Genomic DNA, 25,749 nt, shown 5'->3' with positions numbered 1-25,749 from the left:
AGCTGGGAGACTTTCACCCTAATGTCAAGGTAGTTTACCTTCCACCTAATACCACGGCCCTTTTACAACCTATGGACCAAGGAGTGATTGCTTCATTCAAGGCCTACTACCTCCGAAGGACAATTGCTATGGCATGACAGGCAACTGAAATGAAGAAGGACTTGACTCTGAAGGACTTTTGGAAGTCCTACAACATCCTTCAGGCTGTTAAGAACATTGCTGATTCCTGGGAGGAGATCAAGATGACAAACATGAATGGTGTTTGGAGAAAACTATGTCCTCAATTTGTGAATGATTTCCATGGGTTTGAGGACACAGTTGATCATGTTATCAAGAACAGGTTATAGATTCGGCCCTAAATACGGATTCTCCTCCACACATTCATAGACCCAGAGCTCACGATTTTAGGGCCATAAGTATGTCATTAAGAGTTAAAAGAACTTCAGTACTTTGTGGCGCAGGTATTTCAAGCAGGTGTATGGAAGCATCAAACAACCTAAACAGCCCACTACATGCAAGGCTTAACCCACAGGAACATGAATGCATAATTCCTGGGGTGGCGGCACAATATGGTTAAAGAAACCTCAGCTCCCTTGGAGGACAAGTTGCAGTCGGTCAAGGGCAGACGTTACCCGGGGTGAGTCTGGGATGAAGGGTAGTGACTGACTTCTTCCTTCATCTTCCCCTCTTGGGGCACAGCACCCGTGGAAGTCTGCAAGCTGGCCTCCTCCGTATGCAGGTAGAAACCATGTCTCTTGCTTAGCCTAAAATAGGATAAGTACTTTATTTGTTACGTTCCCGTCCTCCCAGCAAGGGTGAGTCTGGCAATGGCTAGCTTAAGTGTGGAGTAACACTTTAGAGAATTCCCTACCTGGTCAAGTCACAGTGCTTAGTTCACACACAACCCAACGGATTGCCTAGGCCATTAGCTCTCTCGCACATTTTTCAAGTTAGCGAGGTGTAAGGGTATCTATTAATCTTGTGCAAAGCACAGAATCATACCCTGGGTCAGAAAATCAGCCAGTTGGTTTAGGACTTCCACCCACCTAAGGGTTAGTCTCCTCTGTAAAGAGCGAAAAGGTTTATATAAAGTGCCGGAAAAATTACAAATTTAGAAATAGTTTGTACATACATATACCAAGGCACTTCCCCCAAATTTGGGGGGTAGCCGACATCAACAAATGAAACACAACAAAAAGGGGACCTCTACTCTTTACGTTCCTCCCAGCCTGACAAGGGACTCAACCGAGTTCAGCTGGTACTGCTAGGGTGCCACAGCCCACCCTCCCCCGTTATCCACCACAGATGAAGCTTCATAATGCTGAATCCCCTACTGCTGCTACCTCTGTGGTCATCTAAGGCACCGGAGGAAGCAGCAGGGCCTACCGGAACTGCGTCACAATCGCTCGCCATTCATTCCTATTTCTAGCACGCTCTCTTGCCTCTCTCACATCTATCCTCCTATCACCCAGAGCTTTCTTCACTCCATCCATCCACCCAAACCTTGGCCTTCCTCTTGTACTTCTCCCATCAACTCTTGCATTCATCACCTTCTTTAGCAGACAGCCATTATCCATTCTCTCAACATGGCCAAACCACCTCAACACATTCATATCCACTCTAGCTGCTAACTCATTTCTTACACCCGTTCTCACCCTCACCACTTCGTTCCTAACCCCATCTACTCGAGATACACCAGCCATACTCCTTAGACACTTCATCTCAAACACATTCAATTTCTGTCTCTCCATCACTTTCATTCCCCACAACTCCAATCCATACATCACAGTTGGTACAATCACTTTCTCATATAGAACTCTCTTAACATTCATGCCCAACCCTCTATTTTTTACTACTCCCTTAACTGCCCCCAACACTTTGCAACCTTCATTCACTCTCTGACGTACATCTGCTTCCACTCCACCATTTGCTGCAACAACAGACCCCAAGTACTTAAACTGATCCACCTCCTCAGGTAACTCTCCATTCAACATGACATTCAACATTGCACCACCTTCCCTTCTCGTACATCTCATAACCTTACTCTTACCCACATTAACTCTCAACTTCCTTCTCTCACACACACTTCCAAATTCTGTCACTAATCGGCCAAGCTTCTCTTCTGTGTCTGCAACCAGTACTGTATCATCCGCAAACAACAACTGATTTACCTCCCATTCATGGTCATTCTCGTCTACCAGTTTTAATCCTCATCCAAGCACTCGAGCATTCGCTTCTCTCACCACTCCATCAACATACAAGTTAAACAACCACGGCCACATCACACATCCCTGTCTCAGCCCCACTCTCACCGGAAACCAATCACTCACTTCATTTCCTATCCTAACACATGCTTTACTACCGTTGTAGAAACTTTTCACTGCTTGCAACAACCTTCCACCAACTCCATATAACCTCATCACATTCCACATTGCTTCCCTATCAACTCTATCATACGCTTTCTCCAGATACATAAACGCAACATACACCACCTTACCTTTTGCTAAATATTTCTCGCATAACTGCCTAACTGTAAAAATCTGATTCATACAACCCCTACCTCTTCTAAAACCACCCTGTACTTCTAAGATTGCATTCTCTGTTTTATTCTTAATCCTATTAATCATTACTCTACCATACACTTTTCCAACTACACTCAACAACTAATACCTCTTGAATTACAACACTCATGCACATCTCCCTTACCCTTATATAATGGTACAATACATGCACAAACCCAATCTACTAGTACTATTGACAACACAAAACACATATTAAACAATCTCACCAACCATTAGAGTACAGTCACACCCCCTTCCTTCAACATCTCAGCTCTCCCACCATCCATACCAGATGCTTTTCCTACTCTCGTTTCATCTAATGCTCTCCTCTTTTCCTCTATTGTAATCTCTCTCTCATTCTCATCTCCCCTCACCGGCACCTCAACACCTGCAACAGCAATTATATCTGCTTCCCTATTATCCTCTACATTCAGTAAACTTTCAAAATATTCTGCCCACCTTTTCCTTGCCTCCTCTCCTTTTAACAACCTTCCATATCCATCTTTCACTGTCTCTTCAATTCTTGAGCCAGCCTTCCTTACTCTCTTCACTTCTTTCCAAAACTTCTTATTCTCTTCATATGACTGGGTCAATCCCTGACCCCACCTCAGGTCAGCTGCCCTCTTTGCCTCACGTACCTTGCGCTTTACTTCCACCTTTTTCTCTATATTTTTCATACTTCTCTATACTATTACTCTGCAGCCATTCTTCAAAAGGCCTCTTTTTCTCTTCCACTTTTACCTTCACTCCACCATTCAATGCCCTTCCTCATGCTGCCTCCAACAACCTTCTTGCCACACACATCACTTACAATCCCATCAAAATTTTCTTTTACTAACTTCCACTCCTCTAAATTACCAGTTTCTCTTACTCTCACTTCGTCATATGCCATTTTCAACCTTTCCTGATATTTACATTTTACCCCCGGTTTTATTAGCTCTTCAACCCTTACTAGCTCCCTTTTACATCTATTTCCCCACTCTTTTGCTACAACTAATTTTCCTTCCACCAAAAAATGATCTGACATAGTTTGTATTTTTCCTTTTTAAATATTTAACTTAGCCGGTGAATATATAATAGCTGCAACTCTGCGGCTAGACAGAAAACACACTCAAAAAAACTCGCGAGCGATCGCTATGAAGGTTGCGGGTGTGCCCACCAGCGCCAACTGTCGGCCAGATACCACTCTTGTATGTAAACAAAACCTTCAATTCTTCTCTGTCGACGTTGACGACAAGACGTATTCATACTCGCTGTAGAACCTGGAGTTTTCCCATCATATTTGGTGAAGTACTTTATTTTGGTTTGAGCTTTCGCACTGCAGGTGTTTTTCCTCAACATAAACTCTTGAACTCTTTATTGAATCGGATTATTTGTTGATGACTTGGATTGTTTTTGGAATTTTCTTTGACTAATTCAAAATGGCTGACCTTTCTCAAGTACCTAGATTTCGAAAGTGTAATGCTAGGGACTGTAATAGGCGTCTTCCAAAGGCTTCTCTCGACCCACATACTGTTTGTTCCAATTGTCGGGGTAAAACCTGTCAATTGGGAGATCGGTGTGAGGAATGCGTGGGCCTTTCGGAATTCGATTGGCTCGAATATGATAAATATGCACGTAGACTAGAGAGAGATAGGGTAAGGAGAAGTTCATCTAGGTCCGTAGATTTTTCCTCTCCACATGCCCCTGAACCTAATCCTTCCCCTGTAGTGGTTGTTCCTAACCCCCCTTTTAGCACTCAGGAACCGTCTATGCAAGACATGTTACGTGCTATTCATGCCTTGGGGGAGAGAGTTGAAGCGTTAGCAAGTGACCGTAATCAACTCATGGCTGACGTGAAGGAACTTAAGTGCCATAGTGCCACGGCGGAAAGTGGGAAAGTGATTAGTGCGCAAAGTGTTGTGAACAGTGTTGCGACCGAGGGTTCGTCTGTTCGTGCCTGTCGTTCACCTAGTCCGGGACCTCTTGCAAGCTCCCAAGCCCAGGGGAGAAGCAATGTCGTACGACTTATGGGTTCGAGAGGCCTTGATCAGCGAACAGACGTTCCCTCTATGGTATCAGGCGTATCTCGTCAAGATCGCCCCTACCATAAGACGAGAGAGCCCATTTTTACCTCGTCTTCCGAAGGCTTTTCACGCAAGAAACCATGGAGCAAGGTTTCTAGGCCTCTTAAACGCAAGTCGGTCCCTTCAGGACAGGTCCAACGTCCTGGATGTAGTCATTGGGACAGTTCGGACCCGTTGCTGTCATCGGATGACTGCTCGCCGCCTAAGCAAGGCAAAGTTGTGCCGTCTCAGACGCTAACCCCGTCTGTTACCGCACCCGTTCCCGTAGACCCTAAATGGGTTATACTGCAGGACATGCAGTCTAAGCTTGCGTCCCTTATGGAAGACTACAACGCAGAGAAGGTTTCCGTTGAGCCTAGCCGTTTATCTCATAGAGATCCTGGCCTTCAGCCACCCAAGCGTTCTGTTGTGCGTCCTGTTGACGTTGGTGTAGCCATCTCACGTCAAACGGTTGGGGTAGTACCACACTCGATGCGGTCTCGTGTGGATTTTCAGCCGCATGTGGACGTTAGGCAACTCGCTGATGCGCCTGGTGACGTTCAGGACGTTCGCCAACCATCAGAGTTGACTTGTTTTGACGCGGTGCGTCAACCTCCGCAACCTAGAGTTGTTTTGACTGCACAACCTAGGCGGTCTAAGCAGTCTCGGGTGGACACTGTGCGTCCTCACGCACCTGTTGTTGTTGTCAGTTCCCAGACTGTCAAGCAGTTTCAGGACGCTGCGTCCTGCTCCGCCACTTATGCACCAGTGCGGGCGGACGCTGCGTGTCAAGCATTGCCAACCCCTTTGCTTGTTTCTCATCAGTTGTCAGATGAGGAACTTTCGGATGAGGACGTTGCTGACCCTCAGCCTGAGGATCATCCTTCAGATATTGATGAGCCTAGAGCAGTTCCGCCGTCTATGGACTTTAAAAAAGTCATGCTCATTTTTAAAGAGTTGTTTCCTGAACACTTTGTCTCTGTGGCTCCTCGTTCGCCGCCGTCTGAGTTTGTTTTAGGCGTACCTGCTGACATGCCAGCCTTTACAAAACTCGTTCTCTCTCGCTCATCCAAGAGAGCTTTACGGCTGTTAGGCGATTGGTTAGAAACCAAGAGGAGTTTAGGGAAGACGGCCTTTGCCTTCCCCCCATCTAAACTCTCGTCTAGATCGAGCGTCTGGTATGCCACGGGAGAAGTTCTCGGCTTGGGAGTTCCTGCCTCTGCCCAGGGCGACTTCTCAAGTCTTGTAGACTCTCCCCGCCGCCTAGCCATGAGACGCTCGAAGATTAGTTGGTCATCCTCAGACCTTGACCATCTACTTAAAGGCATTTTTAGGGCTTTTGAAGTTTTCAACTTCCTTGACTGGTGTTTGGGAGCCTTGAGTAGGAAAATCTCATCCGCCGATAGAGATGTCTCCTTACTCATTATGTCCTGCATGGATAAGGCCATCCGCGATGGATCCAATGAGCTCTCCTCCTCGTTTACTTCAGGAGTCCTAAAGAAACGAGAGTCTCTGTGCTCTTTTCTGTCAGCAGGAGTGACGCCCTGTCAACGATCTGAGCTACTCTTTGCCCCTTTGTCTAAGTTCTTGTTTCCTGAACTTTTAGTTAAGGACATAGCGTTGTCTCTAGTGCAGAAGGACACCCATGACTTGGTTGCGTCCTCGGCTCGCAAAGGGACCCCTTCGTCTGCCTTTTCTGCTAGACCTAGGATAGACACTCCAGCGTCCAGGTTTATTCCGCCCTTTCGTGGCAGAGCCCCCAGCAGGGGAAGTACTCGTGCCGAAGGAAAGAGAGGAAAGAGGAAAGGAGCCAAGTCCTCGCGTGGCAGAGTCTGACTGCCCGCAGCTTCAGACAGCAGTAGGTGCCAGACTCAAGAACTTCTGGCGAGCCTGGGAGAAGAGAGGCGCAGATCAACAGTCTGTGAGGTTGCTCAGAGAGGGGTACAAAATCCCATTTGTACGCAAACCTCCTCTAGCGACTTCCCCCATCGATCTCTCTCCCAGGTACCGAGAGGAAGCAAAGAGACAAGCCCTGAAACTAGAAGTGTCTCTTTTGGTAGAGAAGGGAGCGGTGGTCAAAGTCTCGGACCTTCAATCACCGGGGTTTTACAACCGTCTCTTCCTAGTACCGAAGAAGACAGGAGGTTGGAGACCGGTGCTAGACGTCAGTGCTCTGAATGTCTTTGTCACAAAGACAAAGTTCACCATGGAGACCACGAAGTCAGTCTTAGCAGCGGTCAGAAAGGGAGACTGGATGGTCTCTCTCGACCTAAGAGACGCTTACTTCCACATCCCCATTCACTCAGATTCCCAACCTTTTCTGAGATTTGTGTTCGACAATGTGGTGTACCAGTTTCGGGCCCTGTGCTTTGGCCTAAGTCCTGCTCCTCTCGTGTTTACGAGGCTTATGAGGAATGTGGCAAAATTCCTCCATTTATCGGGTATCCGAGCCTCCCTTTATTTGGACGACTGGCTTCTCAGAGCCTCGTCCAGTGATCGCTGTCTGAAGGATCTCAATTGGACATTGGATCTGACCAAGGAATTGGGACTTCTGGTCAACTTGGAAAAGTCCCAGCTGATCCCATCCCAAACTATTCTGTATTTAGGGATGGAGATTCGCAGTCCAGTTTTTCGGGCTTTTCCGTCTGCCTCCAGAATAGATCAAGCCCTGCTCGTAATCCAAAGGATGTTGAAGAGAGAACGTTGCTCAGTCAGGAATTGGATGAGTCTAGTAGGAACTCTATCATCCCTGGAGCAGTTTGTCTCGCTAGGAAGGCTACACCTCCGACCTCTACAATTCCATCTAGCTTTTCACTGGAAAAAGGACAAGACGCTAGAGGCGGTCTCGATCCCGATTTCCGAAACAGTAAAGACTTGCCTGAATTGGTGGAAAGACAATATCAGTCTACGAGAGGGACTTCCCCTAGCAGTTCAGAAACCAAACCACGTTCTATTCTCAGACGCATCGGATTTGGGTTGGGGTGCGACACTGGACGGTCGGGAATGCTCAGGTCTGTGGACCTCAAGTCAGAGGAGCATGCACATCAACGGCAAGGAGCTTTTGGCAGTTCACCTGGCCTTGATGAGCTTCGAGAGTCTCCTTCGAGACAAAGTGGTGGAGATCAACTCGGACAACACCACAGCCTTGGCGTACATTTCCAAACAAGGAGGCACCCACTCCCTGACACTGTACGAGATCGCAAGGAACCTGCTCATCTGGTCAAGAGATCGAGGCATCTCCCTGGTAACGAGGTTTATCCAGGGCGACTTGAACGTTCTAGCAGATTGCCTCAGTCGGAGAGGTCAGGTAATTCCTACCGAATGGACCCTCCACAAGGATGTGTGCAAGAGGCTTTGGGCGACTTGGGGTCAACCCACCATAGACCTCTTTGCAACCTCGATGACCAAGAGGCTTCCAATCTATTGCTCTCCAGTCCCAGACCCAGCAGCAATACATATAGATGCCTTTCTCCTAGATTGGTCTCACCTAGACCTATACGCATTCCCACCATTCAAGATTGTCAACAAGGTACTGCAGAAATTCGCCTCTCACGAAGGGACAAGGTTGACGTTAGTTGCTCCCCCCTGGCCCGCGAGAGAATGGTTCACCGAGGTACTTCGATGGCTGGTAGACTTTCCAAGAAGTCTTCCTCTAAGAGTAGACCTATTACGTCAGCCACACGTAAAGAAGGTACACCAAAGCTTCCACTCTCTTCGTCTGACTGCCTTCAGACTATCGAAAGACTCTCTAGAGCTAGAGGCTTTTCGAAGGAAGCAGCCAGTGCGATTGCAAGAGCGAGGAGAGCTTCTACCATTAGAGTTTACCAATCGAAGTGGGAAATCTTCCGAGACTGGTGCAAGTCAGTATCTGTATCCTCGTCCAGTACCTCTGTAGCCCAAATCGCTGATTTTCTCTTATACCTGAGAAGAGTTCGCTCCCTTTCAGCTCCCACGATCAAGGGCTACAGGAGCATGTTGGCTTCGGTCTTCCGGCATAGAGGCTTAGATCTTTCCAACAATAAAGATCTACAAGATCTCCTTAAGTCTTTTGAGACCTCTAAGGAACGTCGTTTGGCTACACCTGGATGGAATTTAGACGTGGTCCTAAGATTCCTCATGTCAGACAGGTTTGAGCCTTTACATTCAGCCTCCCTGAAGGATCTCACTCTTAAGACTCTTTTCCTGGTGTGCTTGGCCTCGGCTAAAAGAGTCAGTGAGCTTCATGCCTTCAGCAAGAACATCGGTTTTTCGACAGAAAAAGCCACTTGTTCTCTTCAACTTGGTTTCCTGGCCAAGAATGAACTGCCTTCTCGTCCTTGGCCTAAATCTTTTGATATTCCTAGCTTATCAGAGATCGTAGGCAACGAACTAGAGAGAGTATTATGCCCCGTTAGAGCTCTTAAGTTCTATTTAGCTCGTACTAAGCCTTTACGAGGTAAATCTGAAGCGTTATGGTGTTCGGTTAAGAAACCATCCTTACCTATGTCAAAGAATGCTTTGTCATATTTTATCAGATTGTTAATACGAGAAGCTCATTCCCACTTGAGTGAGGAAGACCGATCTTTGCTTAAAATTAAGACGCACGAGATTAGAGCTATAGCAACTTCCGTGGCCTTCAAGCAAAATAGATCTCTGCAAAGTATCATGGACGCGACCTTTTGGAGAAGCAAGTCAGTGTTCGCGTCATTTTACTTGAAAGATGTCCAGACTCTTTACGAGGACTGCTACACACTGGGTCCATTCGTAGCAGCGAGTGCAGTAGTGGGTGAGGGTTCAACCACTACACTTCCCTAATTCCATATCCTTTTAATCTGTCTCTTGAAATGTTTTTTAATATTGTTTTTATGGGTTGTTCGGAAGGCTAAGAAGCCTTTCGCATCCTGGTTGATTTGGCGGGTGGTCAAAGTCATTTCTTGAGAGCGCCCAGATTAGGGGTTTGATGAGGTCCTGTTGTATGGGTTGCAGCCCTTGATACTTCAGCTCCTGGGAGTCTGTCAGCATCCTAAGAGGATCGCTGGGCTCCGAGAGGAAGACAGACTTACAAGGCAGAGTAATCGTCTAAGTCAACTTCCTTACCAGGTACCTATTTATTTTGGTTTTGTTATATTGATAACTGTCAAAATGAAAAAACTCTTAGCTTATACGCTGTAAACATAATTAACTCTGGTCTCTACCCACCTCCTTGGGTGTGAATCAGCTATTATATATTCACCGGCTAAGTTAAATATTTAAAAATGATATTTTTCAATATTAAACTTACCCGATAATCATGTAGCTGTCAACTCCGTTGCCCGACAGAATTCTATGGAGGGATACGCCAGCTATCACAATACTAGAAGGGGGTGTACTTACCAGCGCCACCTGTGGCCAGGTACTCAAGTACTTCTTGTTGACACCTCCTCAATTATTCCTCTGTCGTGCTTCCGGCAAGACGTTCTGGGATACGCTTATGTTCTTGGAGTATTTTCACGACTTTGGTGAAGTATTTCTCTTTGATTTCGGCTGTCGCTTTACTGGAAACTTCTATATTAGCTTAGTTAGGTTTTGGAATTAATTTGATTAATTATGGTGACGAAGAGAGTATGAACTCTCTTTCACTTTTTAATGGCCGACCCTTCCCTTAGACGGAAGTGTTGGTGTCTAAGAGAGTATAGACTCTCTTTCTTAATTTTGCTTTACAAAAGTTATAGATTTATTTTATATCTCTCCGCCTCTTATAGGCCTCTTCGATTAACTTCCTTTTATTATAAACTTATTAAAATTAATTTTTATATTTGTTTATATTCGACCTTCCTAATAGTAGGCGGTCTTTTCTTGGTACCGAAGTTAATTAACATTGAGCCCGTCATTTTGGTTTTACCTGTTAACATATTATGCTATTTTAATGTCTTTGAAAGAATTTCTTTGATAGTCTCGTACTGTTTTCAAAGTTGAACTAACGTTTTGTTTTGTCTCTGCAGTTGTTGACGTTCAGAACGTTCAACTTGCGCTCTATCGTTACGATAGAGAGAGAATATTCACGGTTTCACGTTGCAGTAAGAGTAACCGTGTCTAGCGTTTTGTTCATTCTTTCTTAACTTAATGGTTTTAATCCTAATAAAGGAACTTTTCATTTTGGGAAATATTTCAGTTTTTTCCTTTAACAATAATATGTTTTAACGATATATATGATTGGGCTCTTCTCTCAGGTTCTAAGTCAAGAGAGAGAGAGAGAGAGAGAGATAGAGACGGAGGGAGAAAGAGGAGGATAAACGTTTCGTTCAAGCGAGTAACGTTGTTATCGTTTTTGCTCTTCTCCCTAGTCTCTTTAGGGGAAGAAGGTAAACGTTTCTAGAGTGATCTAGTGTTTAGTCTCTTTCCAGCCACTGAATTATTTATCTTTCATTAGATTTTTCTGTTACATTGTAATTCTGTTTTCGCAATTACTAACTTTTGAGAAAGGATAGAATTGCGTGTTTCAGGTACAAACCACTTAAAGTTTCGAGTTCAGTGAAATAAGTGCAAACAGAAAATCAAAGTGATAAGTGATTAGCGCAAAGTGTGTCAGTGTTGTGCGTGAGGGTACTTCTGTGCGCGCCAGTCGTCCTCCCAGTCCGGGACCTCTTGCAAGCTCCCAAGCCCAGGGGAGAAGCAATGTCGAAGGGCAGACGGGTTCAGCAGGCCTTGATCGGCGCACAGAAGTATCCTCGGTGGTTGTGGGCGTGTCTTACCGAGACCGTCACTCCCACCCGCAGACGATTGAGCCCTTATTTTGCTCGTCTGCAGAAGAATTTAGGGGAGAAAACGCTGGTCTCAGGTCTCAAGACCTCTTAAACGTAAAGTCCAGACCTATGCCAGACGTACGAAGTTAGAGTTCAACAACCCGGATGCAGTCATTGGGTTAGCTCTGACTCTCCTCAGTCATCAGTTGAATGCACTCCGCCTAAGAGGAGTAAGGTTCTGCCACAACAGAGCTCGACTGTTAAGGCTTTACCTCAGCCTACTGTAGTTTCTGCCGACCCCAAGTGGACTCTACTACAGTCCATGCAAGCACAGCTTTCGGACTTGATGCGTGAGTGTCGGGCTGAGAGTGTTGCGCCTCCGCCTCCGCCTACACTCCCTCCGCCTGCGCTCGCTCCGCCTGCGCTCGCTCCGCCTGATCGCAGTACCACCTGCCAGGCGTACGATGTTGAGCCACGTTCTGAGTTTGCTGTTCCCAGTGGTGTTCAGCCTCCGCCTTCCTTAAGGCAACCTTTACAATGGGATCAGGAGGATTATACCTCTCTTCCTCCGCCTCCACTTGCTGCTCCACCAGTGATGCAACACTCGGTTGAGGTACAACAACCTCTCCCGTCCATGAGTCAGTCTCCTCAGCTCTCGCTGCAGCGAGCTCAACCCTCCTCAAGGCAAGCACCTCAACACCTTAGCCTTGCGCCTCAGGAGCCTCAACTTGCGAGATTTTTACTGCGTTCTGCGCAGCCACTACCTTTTCGCTCTCAGCTCACACCGCAGGAACCTCAACTCGTTCCTCAGGAACTTGCTACTGCGCATCCGCCAACCACTCAGCAAGCGCAACCCTTGAGTTCAGCCACTCATGCCAGGAGTCAGCCTCCTCCACCCATGCGCCTACCTTCTGCTACTTCCTTTGATCAGCCTTTGCAGACTGAGCCTCAGGTGTTCCCTCAACAGAGTCTTGAAGAGGAAACCACAACTATTGTTGTTCCAGCTCGTTCTGACTCTGCTGTTCAGCATACCTTACCTCCATTTTCAAACCTTATGATAATGGAGGTTATTTGTATTACTTATAAAAATATATTTGTATTCCTGGCAATATATTTTTAACAATATCGCAAAATATGGCAAAAATATGAATCATGAGTTATGAATGTAAGGTATATATTATGTTGATATTAAAACCCCATGCAAGCATGCATAAAGCACTCTAGCACTGGTCATGGAATATCTGAGAAATGTTAAACGCCATGCACACGCTTTGCTTACCTTACATGCTCTGCTTACAGCATGCTCTGCATACTACATGCTCTGCATACAGCATGCTCTGCATTCAGCATGCTCTGCATACAACATGCTCTACATACAGCATGCTCTGCATACAGCATGCTCTGCATACAACATGCTCTGCATACAGCATGCTCTGCATTCAGCATGCTCTGCATACAACATGCTCTGCATACAGCATGCTCTGCATTCAGCATGCTCTGCATACAACATGCTCTACATACAGCATGCTCTGCATACAGCATACTTTGCATACAACATGCTCTGCATACCTTACCGCATGCTTCTCAGTCACACATCTTTGGTTGTTGCCAACTCACTAGACTGTCAAGCAGTTTCATAACGTTGCCTTCTAGTCTGCTGCTTTTGCACCAGTGAACCCTCACTGAGAGAACTTAGCTTTTCTAGGATATGGTCCCTGTAGATGAGAAAGTTCTTTTCTCCCTCCTTCTGATATTCCCTTGAGGACTCTGTCATTTGGAGGGAGCCTTTAGCTGCATAGCCTCCTATGGACTTTTATTTAAGCATAACATGCTTCCAGGGAAGGTAATGGTTCCACTTCAGTCGCTAATCCCGTCTGTTACCACACCTGCTCCCATAGACCTTGAGCTGTGTTACAAGACATGCAGTCCAAGCTTAGTCCTTGTTAGAGGATTTTTTGTTTACGGAGTCAATGTGTCACGGGGAAGACGTTCAACAACCAACAGAAGTGACTTGTTGTGACGCAGTGCGGCAACCTCAGCAACCCGATAAGGAGTTTGTCTGTACGACCCAGACAGTCTAGACAGATTCGGGTTGTCACTGTACTTCCTCGCTTGCCCATGATTGACAGTTCACAGACTGTGCAGCAGTACCATGATCTTGTGTCTGGCTCCGTCAGACGACTGGCTTTTAAGAGCTCCCACAAGTCGTCGCTGTCTGGAGATTTTCAAATGGACTATGGATCTGACCAAGGAACTGGGCCTCCTGGTCAATTTTGAGGAGTCTCAGCTCGTCCCATCCCAGACCATTGTCTCCTTGGGTATGGATCTTCAGAGTCGAGCTTTTCGGACTTTTCCGTCGGCCCCAAGGATCTTCCAAGCCCTAGAATGCATCCAGAGCATGCTGAGAAGGAACCGATGCTCAGTCAGGTAGTGGATGAGTCTAACAGGGACACTTTCATCGCTGGCCCTGTTCATCGTGTTAGGGAGACTCCACCTCCCCCCCCTTCAGTATCATCTAGCTGCTCACTGGATAAAGGACATGACGCTAGAGACGGTCTCAGTTCCTGTTTCCGAAGAGAGGAGGTCTTCTCTCGCGTGGTGTAAGAACAGCTTTCTTCTCAAGGAAGTCTACCTTTGGCTGTTCAGAAACACGACCGCCGTCTCCTCTCGGACGCATCAGACACGGGCTGGGGTGCGACTTTGGACGGACAAGAATGCTCGGGAACATGGAATCAGGAGCAAAGGACACTTCACATCAATTGCAAGGAGTTGTTGGCGGTTATTCTGGCCTTGATAAACTTCAAGTCCCTCCAGCTTAACAAAGTGGTGGAGGTGGACTCTGACAACACCACAGCCCTGGCTTACATCTTCAAGCAGGGAGGGACTCTTTCGTGGAAGTTGTTCTAGATCACAAGGGACCTACTCATCTGGTCTAAAGATCGAAAGCTAACTGGTAACGAGGTTCATTCAGGGCGGTATGAATGTCATGGCAGATCACCTCAGACGGAAGGGTCAGGTCATCCCCACAGAGTGGACCCTTCTCAAGAATGTTTGCAGCAGACTTTGGGCCCTGTGGGGTCAGCCAACCATAGATCTGTTCACTACCTCGATAACCTAGAGACTCCTGTTGTATTGTTCTCCGATTCCAGACCCAGCAGCAGTTCACGTGGATGCTTTTCTGCTGGATTGGTTCCATCTCGTCCTGTATGCATTCCCGCCGTTCAAGATTGTCAACAGGGTACTTCAGAAGTTCTCCTCTCACAAAGGGACACGGCTGACGTTGGTTGGCTCCGCTCTGGCCCGCGAGAGAATGGTTCTTAGAGGTACTGCAATGGCTGGTCGACATTCCCAGGACTCTTCCTCTAAGAGTGAACCTTCTAAGTCTACCTCACGTAAAGAAGGTACACCCAATCCTCCACGCTCTTCGTCTGACTGCCTTCAGACTTTCGAAAGACTCTCAAGAGCTAGGGGCTTTTCGAAGGAGGCAGCCAGAGCGATTGCCAAAGCAAGGAGAACATCCACTCTCAGAATCTATCAGTCTATAGGGGAAGTCTTCCGTAGCTGGTACAAGACCAATGCAGTTTCCTCAACCAGTACCACTGTAACCCAGATTGCTGACTTCCTGTTATATCTAAGGAAAGTAAGATCCCTTTCAGCTCCTACGATCAAGGGTTACAGAAGTATGTTGGCAGCGGTTTTCCGCCACAGAGGCTTGGATCTTTCCACCAACAAAGATCTACAGGACCTCCCTAGGTCTTTTGAGACCTCAAAGGAACGTCGGTTGTCCACTCCAGGCTGGAATCTAGACGTGGTCCTAAGGTTCCTTATGTCATCAAGATTTGAACCTCTCCAATCAGCCTCTTTTTAGGACCTCACATTAAAAACTCTTTTCCTCGTGTGCTTGACAACAGCTAAAAGAGTAAGTGAGATCCACGCCTTCAGCAGGATCATTGTTTTCACATCTGAAACGGCTACATGTTCCTTGCAGCTCGGTTTTTGCTAAACGAGCTTCCTTCACGTCCTTGGCCTTAGTCGTTCGAGATCCCAAGCCTGTCCAACTTGGTGGGGAATGATCTGAAGAGAGTACTTTGCCCAGTTAGAGCTCTTAGGTACTATCTAAAAAGGTCTTAACCTTTACAAGGACAATCAGAAGCCTTATAGTGTGCTATCAAGAAACCTTCTTTTCCAAGTTCTAAGAACTCAGTTTCTTACTATTCAGGCTTCTGATTAGAGAAACACATTCTCATCTGAAGGAAGAAGACCTTGCTTTGCTGAAGGTAAGGACACATGAAGTGGGAGCTGTGGCTACTTCAGTGGCCTTCAAACAGAGCCATTCTCTGCAGAGTGTTATGGATGCAACCTATTGGAGAAGCAAGTCAGTGTTCGCATCATTCTATCTCAAAGATGTCCAGTCTCTTTACGAGTACTGCTACACCCTGGGACCATTCGTAGCAACGAATGCAGTAGTAGGCGAGGGCTCAGCCACTACATTCCCATAATCCCATAACCTTTTAACCTTTCTCTTGAATACTTTTTATGGGTTGTACGGTCGGCTAAGAAGCCTTCCACATCCTTGTTGATTTGGCGGGTGGTCAATTCTTTCTTGAGAAGCGCCGAGGTTAAAGGTTGTGATGAGGTCCTTTAGTATGGGTTGCAGCCCTGTATACTTTAGCACCTTTGAGTTGATTCAGCCTCCCAAGAGGAACGCTGCGCTCAGTAAGGAAGACGATCTTATTAAAGGCAGAGTAACGGTTCAAGTCGACTTCCTTACCAGGTACTTATTATTTCATTGTTATTGTGGATAACTGATTATATGAAATACGGGATACTTAGCTATCCTTTAATCTTGTACACTGGTTTTCACCCACCCCCCTGGGTGTGAATCAGCTACATGATTATCGGGTAAGTTTAATATTGAAAAATGTTATTTTTATTAGTAAAATAAATTTTTGAATATACTTACCCGATAATCATGATTTAATCGACCCTCCCTTCCTCCCCATAGAGAACCAGTGGACCGAGGAATAATTGAGGAGGTGTCAACAAGAAGTACTTGAGTACCTGGCCACAGGTGGCGCTGGTAAGTACACCCCCTTCTAGTATTGTGATAGCTGGCGTATCCCTCCATAGAATTCTGTCGGGCAACGGAGTTGACAGCTACATGATTATCGGGTAAGTATATTCAAAAATTTATTTTACTAATAAAAATAACATTTTAATTATAAAATAAATTTTTGAATATACTTACCCGGTGAATATATAAATTAAATGACCCTCCCTTCCTCCCCAATAGAGACGCAGCGGGACGAGAAGAATTGAAGGTTTTGTTTACATACAAGAGTGGTATCTGGCCGACAGTTGGCGCTGGTGGGCACACCCGCAACCTTCATAGCGATCGCTCGCGAGTTTTTTTGAGTGTGTTTTCTGTCGAGCCGCAGAGTTGCAGCTATTATATATTCACCGGGTAAGTATATTCAAAAATTTATTTTATGATTAAAATATCATAATTATACAAACATTGAGCTCTTTGCGCATACTTTTCCCACCATCACCTAATCCCCCTTTAAGTTTTGCCTGGAATAAAAAAGTGACTGCTTTTCATCGTTGGATGTGAGTGAAGTGGCTGGTCTACCTCCGCTTCTCCCTCCCCGCTAATTCGCTAAAAAGTCTTTGGCTAGTTTCAATTTTTTCCAAAATAATTTTCAAGGCTTTTATAGTTAAGAAAAAGGAAAATTATTTCCAAATTCGTCATTTTCATTAGAAATGGTAATGCAAAGTCCTTATTTCATAGCTAACTAGCAGGTAATTTACTTTAGAGGCCATATTTTATTTTCATATCAGATTCATCCGTGGTGAAAGGGTAGAATATTTAAATTAAGTTAAGCTCTTGCAGTTCTCTCTGCACTTTCTATGGCTTTCTCTAGCTCAATTACCATTCCTGGTACCTCAGTAACATTTAGAAAAGTGGAATGTTTCTTAGCCACAACCCTAATCTGGACCACATGTTAAACCCTGTATGTTGTAATGTTTTGTGTAGTTTAGTAAATCCTCAATAATCATACATGTATACATAGCCATTATTTTGATATCCCCTTTTTTCATCATTCAAGTGTTTTGTTAAAACAAGAAAGTACTGTAATATGTTATTTTTCAAATTCAGAATCAAGTGGACTTTTGGAGACAGAAGAAGGAACATACACTGCAAATGTTTCGCAAACGGACATTAGAAACTCTGTGGATATTACCTCTGCAGCTAAAGGCTTTGAGCTTACCCTAAAAGATTTTGGTCCTTACAAGTAAGTTGATGTTATTTAGTAGAATAATTTGTCCCTACATGAATACCAACCATCATCCTTTAATGAGAGTTGAATTCACCGAAGCCATCAAAACTTAATGAGATAGTTATAACTACCGACTGGTGGTACGGGGGTAATCCCTGCCGACCTGTCACCTTTGACTTTGGTCACAAGTAGTGTGGATGTAATGTTGGTGCCCCTCAAATTTCTGCCTATTAATTCTTTCTTTTGCTTCATATCAGTATACAGTACTGTACAGAGTGAGAAGTGAGGCAGGTTTATGTCCAAACCTGCCATAGATTCTCAACCTCTTTGTGTTTTTTGTAGGGACATCCTCTCTTTGTCATGAGTGCAAGTCAGGGTCTCCTCAGCAGTGAAATTCTCCTATGGCTGTACATCAATGGCAACGTGAATCTGAGGAGCCTGGCTAGTTCAGAAAAGTTGGTAAAGGTAAGAGAGGAGGAGGAAGTGGACGTTGAAGTCGGTATTCACCTCCTCTAGCTTTTGCAATTGGGAAGGTGCCTGTCACCTCATTGGGTAACGGGACAATGACATGGAGCAGAACTAGATGAGTAGAAGTCCTTCGGGACGGGAATGGTACCTCCTACTCTTCGAAGTTCTCCAACCTCCCTTCACTTGCACACCAAGTGCATTCCAGAGTTTCCGCCGCAATCGATAAAACTTCTGACTTTGGCGGCAAAGAGGAAAGTGATGGAGAAGAATGCACACAAAGTCATTCAAGACAGACCTCTTGGTTCTACTGATAGTGCTCCTGGCGGAGAAGTCAGTTCGAACTGGAAACCAGTCATTGACTCCTTCAAACTAATTAGTTCAGAAACCAGGTTCAGGAAGGAAACTGTACAAACTGTACTGACTTCCGTAGGAGAAAGATGCTATACTTTCTGTGGATCTGTTTGATGTTTAATTCCAAATTCCCATTCATCAGTGTTGTAGGTACTCCACTTCTTCTTCAACTGAGTGGTGTATCAGCTCAAGACCCTGTGTTTTGAATTCCACTACTACCTAGATGTTCAAGCAATTGTTTACACTGCTGTCAGCTTGGGCCCACTCGTGCGGGATACGTTTCTTGATGTATCTTAACAATTAGTTGATCTTGACCTCCTCTGAGAGCCAATTGCTACAAAATCAATATTGCCTTCTCTCCTGTTGTCACTATCTAGGGGTCATGATAAATTGGGAAATGTCAAACCTCATACCCATGGAGAGGTTGAAGTTTTTAGTCATGCTGATAGACACATCAACATTGAGTCTTTCCATCAGACAATTGCATCAGCAAGCTAAGAGAGATACTGCAACTGTTTCTATCCAAGACAGTATAGAACTTCTTGATCAAAGTTAGAAAATTCTTATTGGCTTCCTCATGGATGATTCCACTGAGATAACCAGTGGTGTTTGATTGATTACTGGCCGGCTGTCTTCCAAGAATTCCCCGAGACATCGTGTTCCAATGAGACTGGAGTTACAGACAGATCCTACACGATGGTTGGACAAAGAAGACCTCACCAAGGGAGTCCACTGAAATCCCTGCCCTTGAACAAGCAATTGTTCTCAGATGCATTGAAAGAAGGATGGGGCACATGTTTGGGCAAAATGGTCTCGGCAAGGATGTGATTTGTGCATCCCGTGCAAATTTTTTTTAGAAATGTAAGCATCTTTTCTAGCACCAAGCATTCCAAGAATGTTTGATGAAGCACTCTGTAGTGTTAAGCATGACATCTTAGGAAAGGGGAATGTACTAGCAGACATGATTAGTTCCCAGGGACAGTTTATATGATCATAGTGGTCTTTGCACTTTTATAAAGAGGAAGAGTTTCATGCCTTGTGGGGCTCTCTTGGAATCAACCTATCTGCCATTCGGCTAAACATGAAACTTTTTATTTTGTTCCCATTCCATACCTATGTTGTGTTTGAAGACACACTCAACACCCATGGGATCATCTGCGCACCAATACCTTTTACCCAATTCACCCTGATTTGCAGGCTAATCAACCAAGTGTTGGTCAAACCAGGTCTCAGGATGACCAGTGGCTCACTGATGGCCACAAGCCAAGTTTCTCAATGATGGAAGCACAGAAAAATATTATAAATGATCTTATACTTCACTTGTACGCTATTTTCACTGTAAACTTATTTGTGTATGTGTAACTTACAGTACTCATTTCATTGTAACGGTAAACAGCATGTACTGTGTTGTTGTGTACTTGTCATATACAGTACCTTACTGTACAATATGTTCTAATGTACTGTACAGCATAGCATTATGTACAATACAGTACCTGCATATATAAAAATATGTTTATGTTAAAATATACTACATGAATGCAGCTCTCTCTCTCTCTCTCTCTCTCTCTCTCTCTCTCTCTCTCTCTCTCTCTCTCTCTCTCTCTCTCTCTCTCTCTCTCTAAACAGTAATTTATTTTAATTCTAAGTGCCCAAATTAGTTTGGTGCAATATTTAGTGAAAACTAAAATTAATTCAAATTTTTAAATATTTAACTTAGCCGGTGAATATATAATAGCTGCAACTCTGTTGCTCGACAGACACATACATAAAAAACTCGCGAGCGATCGCTATGCAGGTTGCGGGTGTGCCCACCAGCGCCAACTGTCGGCCAGATACCACTCTCGGATGTAAACAAAACCTTCAATTTCTTCTCTGTCGACGTGTCGACAAGACGTATCAATACTCGCTGTAGAACCTGGAGTTTTCTCAACATATTTGGTGAAGTACTTCATTTTGGTTTGAGCTTTCGCAGTGCAGGTGTTTTATCTTCATCTTAAATCTTGAACTCGTTTTTGGATAGATTTAATTTTTGATGACAAAGAGAGTATGGACTTTCTTTGACTTTTAAATAGCCGACCCTTCCCTTACACGGAAGTGTGTTTAGGCTTTTAGCAATTATCTTATCACGTTATAAATTAATTATAGATTTTTTCTATATATTTTATATCTCACCGCCTTTATTAGGCCTCTTCGATTAACTTTCCATTTATAATAAACATAAAAATAAATTTTAATGATTTGTTTATATGCGACCTTTCCTGAGAGTAGGCGGTCCTAACTTGGAAACCGAAGTTAAACAACGTTGAGCCCTTTCAATCGTAAATAACTTTTAAAGAGCTAATGATTTAAAACTTTTTAAATGAATATTTTTCAATAGATTTTTATGAAAGATTTTCTTTGAATAGTCTTCGTACTGTTTCAAAGATGAACTAACGTTTAGTTTATTTATACTACGCAGTTTGCGCTCTATCGTTACGATAGAGAGAGAGAGTATCACGGTTTCACTTTGCAGAAAGAGTAAATCGATTCTGACGTTTTGTTCATTCTTCTTTCAAAGCTTAAATGTTTTAAATTCTATTTTAAAGGAACTTTTTAATTGAAAAACCTTTCAGTTTTTTTTCATTTGGTAAAATAACATGTTTTTTTGACGAAACGTAAGTGGGCTCTTCTCTTAGGTGCGAAATCAAGAGAGAGAGAGAGAGAGAGAGAGATAGAGACGGAGGGAGAGAGAGGAGAGAAAACGTTCCGTTCAAGCGGGTAACGTTGTTCTCGAGTTACTCTCGTCCCTAGTCTCTGTACGGGGAGAAAGGATAAAACGTTTTTAGTTTTTTATTCTCGTCCCCAGGCAATGTACGGTGAGAGATTGAAAACGTAGTTTTGAATGAACTAGTGTTTAGTCTCTTCCCCAGCCACTGAATTTTTTATCTTAAAAGATGTTTACTGTTTTTTGCTGGTATTAATGTGCTTGCATTATACGATTGATTTCGCAATTACTACCTTTTGATGAGGGTAGAATTGCGTGCTTCAGGTAGAAATCAGTAAAAGTTTCGATTTCAGTGAAATGAAAACAGAAAATCGTAGTGATAAAGTGATATTGCGCAAAGTGTTATCAGTGTTGCGACCGAGGGTTCGTCTGTTCGTGCCTGTCGTTCGCCTAGTCCGGGACCTCTTGCAAGCTCCCAAGCCCAGGGGAGAAGTAATGTCGTACGACTTATGGGTTCGAGAGGCCTTGATCAGCGAACAGACGTTCCCTCTATGGTATCGGGTGTATCTTACCAAGATCACCCCTACCATAAGGCGAGAGAGACGATTTTCTCCTCGTCATCCGAAGGCTTTTCGCATAAGAAACCTGAAACAAGGTTTCGAGGCCCTTAAGCGAAAGTCAGTCCTTTCAGGACAGGTCCAGCGTCCTGGTTATAGCCATTAGGACAGCTCTGACCCTATGCAGTCGTCGGAAGACTGCTCGCCGCCTAACAAAAGCGTAACACAGACTCCGAGAGTCTTTTTGTTGGCAAGGTTTTGCGGTCACAGACGTTACCCTCGTCTCTTACCGCAACCATTTCCGTTGATCCTAAATGGGTTGTACGGCAAGACATGCAGAATAAGCTTGCCTCCCTTATGGAAGACTATTCTTCCGATAAGTCCGTTGAGCTCAGCCGTTTATCTCATCGAGATCCTGGCTTTCAGCCACCCTAACGTTCCTTTGTGCGTCCTGTTGACGTTGGCGTAGCTAAGTCACGTCAGTCAGGTTGTTTAGAACCACACTCGATGCGGTCTCGTGTGGATTTTCAGCCACATTTGGACGTTAGGCCACTTGCTGATGCTCCTGTTGACGTTCAGGACGTTCGCTAACAATCGGAGTTGACTTGTTTTGACGCTGAGCGTCAACCTCCGCATTCTAGAGTTGTTTTGACTGCTCAGTCTAGGCGGTCAAAGCAGTCTCGAGTGGACGCTGTGCGTCCTCAAGCACCTGTTGTTGTTGACAGTTCACAGACTGTCAAGCAGTTACATGACGTTGCGTCCTGGTCTCTCGCACCTGTTGTTGTTGACAGTTCACAGACTGTCAAGCAGTTACATGACGTTGCGTCCTGGTCCGCTACTAATGCACCAGTGCGTGTGGACTCTGCTTGTAAAGCATTGCCACCACGGTAGGTCTCTCCCTTGCTTGAGACTCAGCTATTATCGGACAAGGTTCCTTCAGATGAGGAAGTGGCTGTTCCCCCTCCTACTGATATTCCCTTGAGGACTCTGTCAGACAGAGAGGAGCCTAAAGCTGCTTAGCCCTCTATGGACTTTAAATAAATCATGCTGATTTTTAAGGATCTTTGTCCGGATCTTTTTGTAACTGCTGCTCCTCGTTCGCCTAAACGTCGGAGCTTACACTAGGCCTAGCTACTTCGAAGCCGTTGTTTTATAAGCTAGTGCTCTCTCGCTCTCCTAGAGAGCTTTACGTTTGCTAGGCGACTGGTTTATCACCAGGAGGAGTTTGGGGGATACAGCCTTTGCTTTCCCTTCTTTTAAACTGGCTTATAGAGCGAGAGTCTGATATGACACGAGAGAAGTTCTCGGCTTGGGAGTTCCTGCCTCTGCCCAGATAGACTTCTCAAACCTCATAGACTCTCCCTGGCGCCTGGCCATGAGACGCTCCAAGATTTTACAGGTCAACTTCACAGCTGTTTTCGAGCCTTTGAAGTTTTGCTGTACAATTATGTCATACATAAACAAGGCTTTCAGGGATGGCTCCAATGATCTGACAGCCACGTTCTCTGCAGGAACAAGTCCCTCAGGGATGGCTCCATGATTTGGCAGCCATGTTCACTGCAGGAGTACGTAAGAGGCAAGTGCGCTCAATGTGTTCATTGTCAAGACAAACTTCACGATGAAGTCTACCAGGCTGTCTTGACAGCATTTATGGAAGGCGACTGGATGGTCTCTCTCGACCTTCAGGAGGCATACTTCCACATTCCTATACACCCGGATTCCCAACCGTTTCTGAGTTTTGTTTACAGGAATGTGGGGTACCAGTTTCGAGCTATCGGGGATCCGAGCCTCCCTGTACTTGGACGACTGGCTTCTCAGAGCATCGTCCAGCCTTCGCTGTCTGCAGGATCTACATTGGACGTTGAGTCTGGCCAGGGAGTTGGGACTTGTGGTCAACCTAAAAGTCCCAACTGATCCCATCCCAGATTATTCTATTTTTGGGGATGGAGATTCGCAGTCAAGCCCTGCTCGAAGTCCAACTAATGCTGAAAAGAAAACGTTTATTCAGTCAGGAGTTGGAACAGTCTCGTAGGGACTCTCTCATCCCTGGAGCAGTTTGTCTCACTAGGGAGACTACCCCTTCTGCCTCTCCGGTTCCATCTAGCCTCTCACTGGAACTAGGACAAGACATTAGAGACGGTATCATTCTCAGTCTCCGAACCAATACAGGCATGCCTGAAATGGTGGGACAGCAATATCAGTCTGAGAGAGGGACTATCCCTAGCAGTCAAGAACCCAAACCACGTGTTGTCCTCAGACGCGTCGGGTTTGGGTTGGGTGCGACCCTGGACGGTCGGGAATGCGCGGGTCTGTGGACCTCAAGTCAGAAGAGCATGCACATCAACGGCAAGGAGCTATTAGCAGTCCACTTGGCCTTGATGATATTAGGAAGCGTCTTCGAAACTAAGTGGTAGAGGTCAACTCAGACAACACCACAACTTTGGCGTACATCTCCAAGCAAGGAGGCACACACTCCTTCACGCTGCTCGAGATCGCAAGGGACCTTCTCTTTTGGTCTAGAATTCGAGGCATCTCCCTGTTGACGAGATTCATCCAGGGGGACTTGAACGTCTTGGCAGACTGTCTCAGTCGGAGGGGTCAGGTGATACCCACGGTATGGACCCTCCACAAGGACGTGGGCAAGAGTCTTTGGGCTTCTTGGGGTCAACCAACCATAGACCTCTTTGCCTCCTCGTTGACCAAAAGGTTACCAATCTTTTGCTCTCCAGTCCTAGATACAGAAGCAATCTACATAGACGCGTTTCTACTGGATTGGTCTTTTATGGACTTATATGCATTCCCACCATTCAAGATAGTCAACAAGGTACTGCAGAAGTTCGCCTCTCACGAAGGGACAAGGTTGACGTTGGTTGCTACCCTCTGGCCCGCGAGAGAGTGGTTCACCGAGGTACTTCAATGGCTGGTAGACTTTCCAAGAAGTCTTCCTCTAAGGGTAGATCTGTTACGTCAGCCCCACGTAAAGAAGGTCCATCAAAGCCTCCCCGCTCTTCGTCTGACTTCCTTCACACTATCGAAAGACTCTCAAGAGCTAGAGGTTTTTCGAAGGAGGCAGTCAGTGCGATTGCAAGAGCTAGGAGAGCTTCTACCATTAGAGTATACCAGTCGAAGTGGGAAGTCTTTCGAGACTGGTGCAAGTCAGCATCTGTGTCCTCGTCCAGTACCTCTGTAGCCCAAATCGCAGATTTTCTTTTACATCTGAGAAAGGTTCGCTCCCTTTCAGCTCCCACGATTAAGGGCTACAGGAGCATGTTGGCTTCGGTCTTTCGACATAGAGGCTTAGATCTTTCCAACAATAAAGATCTCCAAGATCTCCTTAAGTCTTTCGAGACCTCTAAGGAACGTCGTTTGGCAACTCCTGGATGGAACTTAGACGTGGTCCTAAGGTTCCTCATGTCAGACAGGTTTGAGCCATTACATTCAGCCTCCCTGAAGGATCTCACCCTCAAGACACTTTTCCTAGTGTGCTTGGCTTCGGCTAAAAGGGTCAGTGAACTTCATGCCTTCAGTAAGAACATCGGCTTTTCTACAGAAAAAAGCCACTTGTTCACTTCAACTTGGTTTCCTGGCCAAAAATGAACTGCCTTCTCGTCCTTGGCCTAAATCTTTTGATATTCCTTGCTTATCAGAGATCGTAGGCAACGAACTGGAAAGAGTATTATGTCCTGTTAGAGCTCTTAAGTTCGATTTAGCTCGTACTAAGTCATTACGAGGGAAATCTGAGGCATTATGGTGCTCAGTTAAGAAACCTTCATTGCCTATGTCAAAGAATTCTTTGTCATATTTTATCAGATTTTTTAATACGAGAAGCTCATTCTCACTTGAATGAGAAAGACCGATGTTTGCTTAAGGTTAAGACGCACGAAGTTAGAGATATAGCAACCTCCGTGGCCTTCAAGCAAAATAAATCTCTGCAAAGTATTATGGACGCGACTTTTTGGAGAAACAAGTCAGTGTTCGCGTCATTTTACTTAAAAGATGTCCAGACTCTTTACGAGGACTGCTACACACTGGGTCCATTCGTTGCAGCGAGTGCAGTAGTGGGTGAGGGTTCTACCACTAC

General features: G+C 45.2%; 1 protein-coding gene across 2 annotated transcripts in view; it reads left to right on the top strand.

The window, feature by feature from the left end:
- Positions 1–25,749, top strand: part of LOC137641964 (WD repeat-containing protein 46) — a 65,241-nt gene that overhangs the window by 15,623 nt on the left and 23,869 nt on the right. For both annotated transcript variants that reach the window (XM_068374532.1, XM_068374531.1), the window contains exon 4: positions 17,468–17,603. In XM_068374532.1, the coding sequence (XP_068230633.1) occupies positions 17,468–17,603 (136 nt within the window). The remainder of the gene's footprint in view (positions 1–17,467; positions 17,604–25,749) is intronic.

The sequence above is a fragment of the Palaemon carinicauda genome, chromosome 6, assembly GCF_036898095.1.
Source record: "Palaemon carinicauda isolate YSFRI2023 chromosome 6, ASM3689809v2, whole genome shotgun sequence".
Taxonomy (NCBI): domain Eukaryota; kingdom Metazoa; phylum Arthropoda; class Malacostraca; order Decapoda; family Palaemonidae; genus Palaemon; species Palaemon carinicauda.
Note: the sequence above shows the minus strand (reverse complement) of the source record. Positions and strands in the feature narration are given on the sequence as shown.